Source organism: Urtica dioica, chromosome 1 (genome assembly GCF_054948205.1).
Source record: "Urtica dioica subsp. dioica isolate 48M chromosome 1, U.dioica_male_clone48M_v1_H2, whole genome shotgun sequence".
NCBI lineage: Eukaryota > Viridiplantae > Streptophyta > Magnoliopsida > Rosales > Urticaceae > Urtica > Urtica dioica.
In genome coordinates this window covers 10,639,583-10,651,704 of record NC_142756.1, presented here as the reverse complement: position 1 = coordinate 10,651,704, position 12,122 = coordinate 10,639,583, and the positions used below count along the sequence as shown (strand labels likewise).

General features: G+C 37.7%; 1 protein-coding gene across 1 annotated transcript; it reads right to left on the bottom strand.

The window, feature by feature from the left end:
• Nucleotides 1–7,275: 7,275 nt before the first annotated feature.
• LOC149407154 (uncharacterized) lies at nucleotides 7,276–9,133 on the bottom strand. The gene is made up of 5 exons (XM_089618961.1): nucleotides 8,893–9,133; nucleotides 8,389–8,619; nucleotides 7,868–8,275; nucleotides 7,743–7,791; nucleotides 7,276–7,660 (listed from the first exon to the last, which is right to left on the bottom strand). The coding sequence occupies exons 1-5, from the start codon at nucleotides 9,131–9,133 to the stop codon at nucleotides 7,276–7,278; spliced, it is 1,314 nt and encodes a 437-aa protein (XP_089475087.1).
• Nucleotides 9,134–12,122: the final 2,989 nt, after the last annotated feature.

The following is a 12,122-nucleotide window of genomic DNA, read 5'->3' as shown; positions in this document are numbered from 1 at the left end:
AAAATATTCATGTATTTGGTAAACTGTTTTTAAATTAGGTTTTGTTAGTAACATAAACAGATTAATTATAAAATAAATAAAAAAAAAACCTGTTTCTCAAAAAATACGAATTTATGCTTTTGAAAGTTATATTGAATCTGTCATAAGTGCTTTTATTTAAAAGTTGTTTTACCAAACCGTTTAAAGCGGTTAAAAAAAAAAAAAGGCTTTAATTCCAAATAGTGTCAATACCAAAACTAGGGGGGTTTTGCCAGCAAGGGGTTTTGGTGTTGTGCCCCAAATAAGCTTCTCTTCCTCTGGATCTACTCTCGTCTTTCCCTCTTGCCTACTTTTGCTTTGTCTTCTCCGTCAAAGCTCAATAGCTAAAATGAGGACATTATAGTCTGGTATGAGTTTTTTTTTTTAGCAGGTTGTCGTGGTGTTTTGATGTCGTCGCTCCATCCGGTGGTCCAAGGAGTTTTCCATTTGTGAAGGCCTAAATCACCATAGATATTCCTGATTGCGGCGGATCCTCTCGGTGGCCTATTTCGGTGGTGTTTTATATTTTTTTTATAATTTTTTTTTTTTATTTTGTGTGCTTTGGTGTTCTTTGTTTGATGTTTTGTTTAGTTTAATTTTTTGGTTGTATGTAAATATTCAGACTTTGGAGATCTTTTACTGTGGTTTTTTTTTTATATCCCAAAGAGAATTTATTCATCTTTCGGATTTTGAGTCCGGGTTTTCTTTAGGTGTTTTGACAGTGCACGCATTCGAATGTCTTTCTCAATAGTTGGTGATCTTCGAGCATTTTGGTTCATCTATTAACCTCGAAGGGTACTTATTGTGAAAGAGTTATTTAGTTGTTTGATTAATGTTAGTGTTGTCTATTTTTCAATCCTCAGAAGCTTTGCGTTTATTGAATTCTAGTCTTGAATTATAGTCTCTTTTATATTATTTTAAGTTTAAAAATGTTTGACATTTTTACTTTTAGATACTGGCATCGTTTGGCATGACTTTGTTTTAAGAAAAAAACACTTTTAGATTCAGTTTTTGAAAAAAAAAAAAAAAAAAAAAATTTTTGTTTTTTAAACTGACAGGTGTTTGGTAAGCTGTTTATAAAACAGTTGTTGCTGATAATAAAAGCTGATTTTGCGTTTGGTAAAATAAATATATCATAGTAAAAAGACTAAAATAGACATATTTTTAAAAATTAAATAATAATTATTAATCACGTGAGGATATTAAAGTAATTTTATATCAGATATAAAAACGTTTTTTCTAAAAGCTGAGATTCCTAGCTTTTGTGACTCATGTACAATTTTTAAAATCGTTTTTCAAATTTTTTCTAAAAACTGTTTTACCAAAAACAGGCTTAAAAAAGCTGTGTCAAACACATCCACTATGCCCTTTGTCTATTGAAATGGCTCAAGCGATTGTGATACTTAATAAAAAAAAAAAAAAAAAACTTCAGTACAGCATGATTAATCTTTCACATTTGGATTCTCGTCTATTATTTATGCGGTTTATATCATTCAGTTGTGTATTTTATGTTCTTTGTCTTTCATTTTCAAGATTTGTTTTATGGGCTCCGTTTGGCATAACTTTGTTTTTTTTTTTTAAGTGTTTTTTTTTTTTTTCAAAAACTGACAAGGTGTTTGGTAAACTGTTTATAAAACAGTTATTGTTGGTAACAAAAACTGATTTAGCGTTTGGTAAAATAAATATATTATAGTAAAAAGACTAAAATAGACATGTTCTTAATAATTAAATAATAATTATTAATATGCTTATTTATATACATATATATAAATAATATTTTGTATGGAGATATTACAGTAATTTATATACCAAACTTAAAAACACTTTTTCTAAAAGCTAAGAATCCTAGCTTTTTCATCTCATGTACAAAATCTAAAATCGCTTTTGAAGTTTTTTGTAAAAACAGTTTTGTCAAACACTAGATAAGCAGTTTAGTTTTTTCTAAAAACAAAAACATGACTTTTTAATCTGAACAAAACGCAACCATGATCTGTACATATACAGTGTGTAATTACGATTTTGTTGCTGTGTATGTTTTAATTAGTTCTTTCTAATCCTTTATCCAGATTGGAAAAAATATCACTCGAAACAGAAATTCTAGAAATCATTTCCCCAATCACAATTTCAAAAGCATCAACTCTATTGAGAATTCAAGAAATCATTTTTAAAAACATAGTATTTGAAACAAAAATTTCCATATATTCAGTGTACGTAATGTTAGTACGGGTGAGTAAATGCATTTGTGACAAACAAAAGAATTATATAAGCACTATTATTTAATTATATCACATCTTTTTACCTTTCCACATGCATCTTTCCAGTTCATAAAGTTTGGCTTATCTAAAAATTTCATAACATAGACTTGAGTCAGTTTCTTCAATTTCCTTTCCATATTTTACCTTCATTGTCCTCAAGATATTTTTGTTATATAAACATTGTAATTTGTCGTGAAGCTTGGCTGATGCCGCTATAAGATATGGAAAATATTATTTACCATTATAACTTTCATGACTACTCTTTAACAATTAACAACTAAGTTTGTGAAAGTACTTGATCCATGGTCCAGTTTAGAGCGGACAAGACCGTCTTAATTTTTTAAGTTTTTTATTTTTATTTTTGTAATTAATTTTAAGACATTTAAATGAGCTATTTTTAGTTGAACATCTTAATTAATATGCATTTATGTTAATATTAAACTTTCTTTTATTCTTTTTGCTATTTTCTAATTAAACTTGTACAAAAAATAAAAATAAAAAATTCAAACGGTTTAAAACGATCTAATATGGTTTGGTCCGGTTTGATTTATTTTCTTAAATGGTTCGGTCTCGTCTAAAAATTTTCAAACCGTTCAAAACGGTCCGGTTCAGTTTGAAGGCCGGTTTTAGATCGGACCGGACCGTGAGCACCCCAATTGGAACAATTCCTTAGTGGTTGCAATATTTCAAATTTGGAAAGCCATGGTCTCTTATTAATTTAAATGCATCGATCCCCTTGCCGATCCATTCACAACTCTGTTACTCTAATCCTTTGATTGTGAAAAACATGTATCACTTTATATGTATATTCTATGGCTATATATATATATATATATATATATACCCAATAACTCGATACTGGTCTCGTTAGTTTATTAATATATTCAAATATATAATACATATTATACATTCACTTAATTAACTAGAACAAATAAATATATATTAAAAATTAGTTTATAATGTAGTTTATAATATATATTATAAATGTAACCTATGTATATAGTTAATTATAACGGGTTTTACCCGACCCGTTTTAAGTGGGTAACATGCCGGTACGCAAGTAACGAGCACAAATATAATCTTTAATTATATATAACAAACACATTTTCTAATATTTTGTTTTTCAGAAATAAGGGACAACCACCACATCGAGCGAGTACATTTCACATTAATCAACATGTAAATGTCTCCGTTATGGTCCCATAATCGCCCATAACTATTGTTGCACTTCCAAAATTTCCGAGATTCAATCTTTCCACCACCTTCCCCTATGACCACCATTGCTTGTCCCACCAATTCTTCTACAGTTTTTGCAAGAGTTTCATAGCGAGATCTGGAAATTTTGCATGAAACCCAAAAAACGTAAGGTTTAGTGTGTGATCCCAATTTTTCTTTACCAGATAGTCATGGCCTAGTAGAACTATAATCTCCTCATCGTGGTTGCAATGTGACAAGCATAAGAACTATATAAGCATCACTATTAATTTATAATATATATTATAAATATATATAGTAAACTATATATATATATATATATATATATATATATATATAGTTTATTATAATGGGCATTACCCGACCTATTTAAAGTGGGTAACATGCTGGTACGCAAGTAACATGAAAATATCATCACCAGTAATTATATATAATACACACATTTGCTAACATTTTGTCGTTAAAAAATAAGGAACAACAATCACATCGAGCGGATGCATTTTACATCGTTCAACATGTAAACATCTCCGTTATGGCCCCATGTTCACCCATATCTGTTCTTGCACTTCCAAAATTCTGGAATTCCACCTTTTCCGCCTCCTTTCCCTTCGACCACCATTGTGTGTCCCGCCAATTCTTCTATAGCTTTTGCAAGAGATTCATTCTCCTTTAATATAGTGAGATATGAAAAACTTTGCATGAAGCTAAAAAAACATAATCTATAACGTGTAATCCAAAATTTCTTTACCAAATAGTCGCGGCCTAGTAGAGCTATCATTTGTGTGTCCCGCCAATTCTTCTATAGCTTTTCTGCCTCCTTTTCCGCATCTTTACCCTTCGACCACCATTGCGTGTCCCGCCAATTCTTCTATAGCTTTTGCAAGAGATTCATTCTCCTTTAATATAGTGAGATATGAAAAACTTTGCATGAAGCTAAAAAAACATAAGCTATAACGTGTAATCCAAATTTTTCTTTACCAAATAGTCACGGTCTGGTAGAGCTATCATCTCATCATCATGACTCATCTCATGTATTCCCGATAGTCCGTAAATGCGATGTGACAAACATAAGAATTATATAGGCATCACTATTTAATTTATAATGTATATTAAAATATATGTATTGTAAAGTATATATACGGTTTATTATAACGGGTATTATCCAACCGGTTTAACGTGGGTAACATACTGATACGCATGTAATAAAAAAAAATATCATCCCTACTTATATATAACAAACACATTTTCTAACATTTTGTTGCTAACAAATAAGAAACAACCGCCACATTGAGCGGATGAATTTCATGTCGTTCAACATATAAACATCTCCGGTATGGCCCCATGTTCACCCATAACTGTTGTTGCATTTCCAAAATTCTGGAATTCCACCTTTTTCGCCACTTTTCCCTGCGACCTCCATTGTGTGTCCCACAAATTCTTCTACAGCTTTTGTAAGGGATTCATTCTCCTTGAATATAGTGAGATATGGAAACTTTGCATGAAACTAAAAAAAACGTAAGCTATAATGTGTGATCCCAATTTTCATTACCAAATAGTATCCCTGACAATCTGTAAATGCGATGTGACAACCATAAGAATTATATAGGCATCACTATTTAATTTATGATATATATTAAAAATATATATACTATAAACTATATATATATACAGTTGATTATAACGGGTATTATCTGACCTGTTTAAAGTGGGTAATATGCTGGTATGCAGGTAACATGAAAAAAATATCATCTTTAACTATATATAACAAACACATTTTCTAATATTTTGTTGTTAATAAATGATGAACGACCACCACATCGAGCGGGTACATTTCACACCGTTCCACTTGTAAACGTCTCCATTATGGCCCCATGTTCGCCCATAACTATTGTTGCACTTCCAAATTTTGTAATTCCACCTTTTCCGCCACCTTTCCATGTGACGACCATTGCGTGTCCTGCCAATTCTTCTACAGTTTTTGCAAGGGATTCATTCTCTTTGAATATAGTGAGATATGGAAACTTTGCATGAAGCTAAAAAAACGTATGCTATAATGTGTGATCCCAATTTTTCTTTACCAAATAGTCACGGCCTAGTAGAGCTATCATTTCATCATCACGGCTCATCTCATGTATCCCCGATAGTCTGTAAATGCGATGTGACAAACATAAGAATTATATATGCTTTACTATTTAATTTATAATATATATTATAAACTATATATGCAGTTTATTATAACAGGTATTACCTGACCTATTTAAAGTTGGTAACATGTACGTAACACGCAAAATATCATCTCTAATTATATATAACAAACACATTTTCTAACATTTTGTTGTTTAGAAATAAGGAACAACCACCACATCGAGCGGGTACATTTCACATTGTTCAACATGTAAATGTCTCTGTTATGGCCCCATGTTTGCCCATAACTGTTGTTGCACTTCAAAAATTCTAGAATCCATATTTTCCGCCATCTCCCCTACAACCACTATTGCGTGTCCCGCGAATTCTTCTACAGCTTTTGTGAGAGATTCATTTTCCTTGAATCTAGTGAGATCAGGAAATTTTGCATGAAGCTCAAAAAAACTAAACTTTAGAGTGTGATATTTATTTTTCTTTATCAAATAGTCATAGACTAGTAGAATTATCATCTCATCCTCGTGGCTGATCTCATATATCCTTGATAGTCTGTAAATGTGATGTGACAAACATAAGAATTATATAAACATCATTATTTAATTTAATCATACTTTTTACTTTTATACATGGATCATTCCAATTTATAAAGTTTGGCTCCACTAAAAGTTCCATAACAACCAAGACTTTTTATGTCATTGTGACTTATTGTGGGGTTTTTACGATTTTATGTTCAATATAATAATTTAAATATATAAAAGTATATATATATATATATATATATATATTATAAGGCTATATCAATATGGTTTATAATATTTTTTATAATATATATATATATACATATAATCATTGTCACAATATACTATATATATATATATCAGATTTTAATGTAGTTGAAATTTAATATTAACAATGAGTATATATTATGATATTGTAAACTAATTTTTTTTTTAAAGAAACTGAGATCTTTATTAAGAGGAAACGGCTCAGCCGAAGAAAATACAGGGAAAAAAAGAGCTGAGGAAACCCGAGAGCAACTCCGGAACATCAAAAACAAATCCCTAACCAACAGATTATAAAGCACTACCCCAGTCCCTAGCCAAATATGAAAGCAAAAACCCCTTAAAATCTTTACAATTTGAATGAAGCCATAAAGCTACACAGTGATTAATATTATCAATCAGCCTATCCCAGCTGCACTCCTCCTCCTTGAAGAGCCGATTGTTCCTAGCGATCCAGAGACACAAAAAACAGAAAGAACTCTGTCTTGGCGGCTGCAATCCACTTGGCGTTGTGTCCTTGTGACTCGTGAACCCGAAGCAGCCCGTCTATGGAGTCAGGCATGAGAGGAAGATCCAATTTTTGAAAAAGCCATAAACTAGGCATCAAGGACATGTGCGGATTGATCTTCTGAACACGATCATCCGTGTTTACTCTCTTGAGCGCCAATTGCCACGCGAAGACCTGGACTTTGCTCGGGATCGGAGATTTCCAAACCATTTCGAAGAAAGGGGCAGGTTCCGACTCCCCCTATTCTGAGAGATCGATCACTATCGACTTCACCGAAAACTCTTCCTTGTCGCCTAGCCACACTCGACAGTCTTCGACTCCTTCCCAAAGCCTAAAGGGCTCCAACAAAACCATATCAGAAATCCCAGTTAACAATCTCTTGACGCTCGACAGAGGGGGACGTGAAGGTTTGAATCGTCGCATCCTTTAAGGGGCAAAGTCTGGCTAGCTCCGGGAAACGCTCCACGAAACACATATCCCCACACCACTTATCTTCCCATAAACGAACCACCGAACTATCCAAAACCCTCCAGGAGACGCGGCTGAAAAAAGCTTCCCGAACTAAAGAAACCAACCGCCACGGACTGCGGAACGTACGGTCAGCAGCCTCCCCCGGTTCCCACCCGTTTGGAAGGGTTCCGTAGATCGCAGAAATCACCTTATGCCAAAGAGCGTCTTCTTCGAGAGGAAAACGCCACAGCCATTTAGCGAGAAGAGCAGTGTTCTTAACCTCGATATTCCTGATACCCAAACCTCATTTTTCTTTTCTTTTCGTACAGCAAGCCCAAGCCACAGCCGCTCTCGAAGATCTCGATTCAAAACCTTCCCAGAAAAAAAGATTTCATAATCTTTTCTAAGTCGTCGGCCACACCTTTCAGCATTTTAAAGACGGACATATAGTAGGTGGGAAGGGCTGAAAGGAAAGCTTTAAACCAGCGTCGACTTACCTCCATTCGAAAGAAAACCACGCTTCCAACCGGCCAACCTTTTAGTCACCTTAGCCAACACCAGATCCCAAAAACCCTTTCTTCTAGGGCTGTCCCCTAGAGGCATGCCCAAGTAACTAATCGACCAATAGTCCACCTGACAACCCACAGCCTCGGTGATCGCCAAAATCTCTGCCTCCGTACAATTTATACCCACTAGATTGCTTTTTCTATGTTGATGGACAGCCCCGAAGCCTCGCAGAAATCCTTGACGATAGAGAAGAGTATTTTCCCAATTCGACGGTTCAGCCTCACCGAAGATCAATGTATCGTCTGCAAATTGGGACATCTTAACCGCTCCCGATCCGAATCCGAGGGCCTTAAAACAGCCTCTACTCACCCCTCTAGTGATACATCGCGAAAGAGCATCTGCAACAATAACAAAAAGGAATGGAGATAAAGGATCTCCCTAACGAATACCTCTCGAACCGGAAAAATTTTCGCGGGGTTTGCCATTAACCATCACCGAGAAGGAGACAGACTCAACACAACCCCTAATCCAACTCCTCCACCGCAAGTCAAACCCTTTTTCTCCAAGACAAAGTCCAAAAAAGACAAGCTAACCTTGTCGTAGGCTTTCTCAAAATTCAATTTGAGGATCGAACCCTTCCTCCGATCACGGTTAGTTTCTTCCACGACCTCGTTGGCTATGAGGATCAAGTCGGTGATTTGGCGACCTTTAACAAAAGCCCCCAGATTCTTGCTTATCGTATCTTCAATCACCGATCAGAGTCTGTTAGCTAGCACTTTCGTGATAACTTTGTAGAGGCTTGTGACGAGGCTTATAAGTCTGAAATCCTTCACTTTGCTTGAGTTCACCTTTTTAGGAATCAAGCAAAGAAGGGTTTTGTTGGTGATGTTGTTGACGATGCCGCTGTTCCGAAATTCGGAGAAAACTTTCACGAGATCAGCCTTGAGAATTCCCAAAAAACTAGGAAAAAAATCGATAGAAAAACCGTCGGGCCCCGGGAATTTGCCTCACGCACAGCCAAAAACACCACTCTTGATCTCTTCTTCATCAAAAGGCTTAGATAGCTCATTCGCACACTCCAAATTGATAGGCTGCCAAACCGTATCCTCCCAATCTATCGAGGCCACCGGTTGAGCCGTGAAGAGGTTGGAAAAGAAGCCGTTAATCTCTTCAACAATGAGATTTTTGTCGTCGATGAGGGACCTATCCTCTCTTTCCAACCTCCGGATGGCGTTCTTGAATTTTTTAGACGACATAAGAGAATGAAAAAGGTCTAGAGTTGCTATCCCCGTCTTTAGCCCAAGCAATCTTCCCTTTTAGTCTAAGGGATCTATCTTCTTCCTCTAAAATCCCGGCAAGCTTGATTTTGAGTAGAGATCTCTCGTTGCGCAGCTCGGTAGATCAACTCGTAGCTTCCTCTTCTTTATCGAGCCTCTGAATATCTCTTTGAAGACACAGCTTGAGACCGACCTTTTTCGCTCTTTCTCCTACTGCCCAACACTTAATCTTTTCTTTGAGATGTTTGAGTTTTCGCATAAAACATAAACCTTCCCAACCCGATTCTTGTTCTTTGCCCCATTCTTCGAGCACAAGGCTGCGAAACTCTTTATTAACTAGCCAAGAATTATCGAGTCTAAACGGGCACAGACCCCTCTTAACCGAGCAGGTGTTCAACGTGATGGGAAAATGATCAGATACTCCTCTGAACCAGGTTTCCTACACACAAAAAGGAAAAGAAGCCCTCCACCCCTCTATGAACAAAAACCGGTCGATTCGAGAGCAGATCGAAACTCCTCGGAACGCCGACCAAGTATAAATCCCGTTCGCCAAAGAGGGATCAAGAAGCATGCCTATAATCTCGTTGAACATCCTCATCGACCTCCTAGCCTTAACCGACGAAGAACGTTCGTGGGAAAAACGAACCACATTAATATCTCCCCCGACGCACTAATCTGCCCCACACATTTCCCCGAGCCCAGCCAGCTCGTCCCAAAAAGCTCCACGCTCTCCCTGCTGACACGGCCCGTAAACACCCGAGAAACACCAAGAGGACTTTTCTCTAGGAATCTCGATGGAAACTGAAAAGGAACCGATGAGGTTATTCAACACTCTGACTTTCCTCGAGTCCCAAACCACAAGAATGCCTTTTGCGGAGCCAATCACAGGGAGGAAAATCCATTCTTTAAATCTCGAACTCCAAATGCTGCCCACAAACCTTCTATCAACAAACGATCTACGAACCTCTTGGAGGATCACGATATCCGGTCTCATGCTACAAATCAACGACTTGATACCCCTCCTCTTATCGGAGCTCCCCGAGCCCCTAACATTCCAAGAGAGAATCATCATTGATGACTTGATAAACTCCCAAGATAATTAGCTTTGCCGAAAGACATCTCGATTTCTAAATTTCGGAGCTCTCTGTCTCGACCCTTGATTCTGAGAAATTTTCCGGACAACTCAGAATACTGAAACGAAGAAGAATAACTCTACTGGGAAGAGACTGCATCCTCGATCTATAGACGAACGTCGAGAGGTTCTGTATACCTTGGAGATCGATTCACCTCTGCTTCAAAAGGGACCACGACCATTTGCTCCTCACCAAAAACTAGACGAAAACTGTCCAAGCATTCCTCTGGTTCAGGGTTATCCTTGTCGGACGATAAAAAAGAATCCACGGACGATCCTTCTTCCAAATCAGAATCACCACAACTTCCTGCCGACCCGGCTTCTTCATCCCCTGCCAACTCTTCATTCCCGAAAACTGGTTCGCAAAACGCCTCGTTTCTATAAGCTGACGTCGCCTCTTGATCTTCTCGACGTCTTCTCGAAAAAAATCTCCCGTAGTTCCGGTCTCTCAACAGCTTCGAGTCGCTGTCGTACTCCACTCAACTTCTCGAGGCTATCCTTTTTTCGGCTAGGAAGTCTTCCCATCGAGAGATTGTCGCTGATTTAAAAGCGATCTTCTCTTTGGGGTGCCACTTTTTTTAATAGGTCCGCTGGAAAGAGATTGGCTCACCGGTGCTGACTTTCTTCCTCTATAATCGCCTTAAGAAGCCAAGCCTTTTGATTCAGCAACAAAGCCCGAATCAGAGCAAGTCTTATGAGGGGCTGGGTGATTGCATATTGGGCCAGGACTGGAAATTGGGCCTGCATAGGAGCAACTACCCAACTCCAAAAACTCAGGGCCACGTGGAAAAGGAGAAACCGAATCTCCAATCCTGACTTCTGGGATGAACGCACGTTTCGCCAAAGGGAAATTATTAGAAGACGATTTTCCTCTGTTTTAGCGTTCAAATCTGGGGAAGGATCCCTAATCTTAAATGAGCCGCTATTTTCTCTTTCCCCGACAGAAAAATCATTAGCGACACATTCTGAGGTAGAAAGAGGCTTTTCTTTCTCGGAGACAGGGACCAACCCGTGCGCGCGTGGCTGGGGACTCGCCAAAACACCCAAGGGGACGTCTCTGGAACCACCATGACGTCTGGTTTTTTCCGGCCATGAAGACCATCGGAGAGAAGAAAGCAAGAGAAGACAATCCTTCTTGAATCGAACTCTAAGACTTGAGATTGAGGCAGAAGCGAGCCTCTTACCTTAATCTTAGCGAACTTCAGAAAAGAAAAGTCTTTAGTGCATTTAGAATTTGAAAGCAATCCACCACACATCTCTCCGATTCTAAAAAAAACCTTCTCCGACCAAAGGTTAGGAGGGAGGCCCCCAATCCTGATCCAATGGTCTGAGGCAAAGAATTCTGAGGCCAGGGGGTAGTCTTCTGGTTTCCATGAAGATAGAGCTGCCACTCTCTCGCTGCCATTGAAGATACTTCTAAGACTTAGAGTTTTTTCTTTTTCCTCAAGACTGTAGCACCAAAGCAACGCTTTGTCACTCCCAAAAGAAGTATAAGGACATTCCCGGTCTAAAGAATTACTTAAGTAGTCGAAGATTGATTTCCAATAGACTAAAGACAATAGTCTGTGAACTGTGACGGCTGAATTCCAATCCTTCTTAAAATCGCACACAGGGGGAAGAAGAGACGATGAGCCTATGGCAGACACTTTTCTGGTAGGCTTCAGACTGGGAGGTCTGGCCGGAGCGCGGGACAGAGGGCTGTTGGAAACAGCTCTCGAGGACACGACATCGGCGAAGGACTTCGAGGAAGAGATTACAGAAGAAGAAAGAGGAGGCCTGGCATTCTCCCTCCAACCGTTCAGTAGACTGCTGAAGGATCCAACATGCTTTTCCATC

Bases quoted from the DNA above. Each gene is read 5' to 3' on its own strand.
- LOC149407154 (XM_089618961.1), bottom strand. From the start codon at position 9,133: ATGTCGTCTAAAAAATTCAAGAACGCCATCCGGAGGTTGGAAAGAGAG. The intron at 8,276-8,388 runs GTCTGTCTCCTT...TTATTGTTGCAG, and splicing joins TGGATTAGGGGTTGTGTTGA to ATGCTCTTTCGCGATGTATC. The intron at 7,661-7,742 runs GTTTTGAATCGA...TTTGGGTATCAG, and splicing joins AAATCTTTTTTTCTGGGAAG to GAATATCGAGGTTAAGAACA.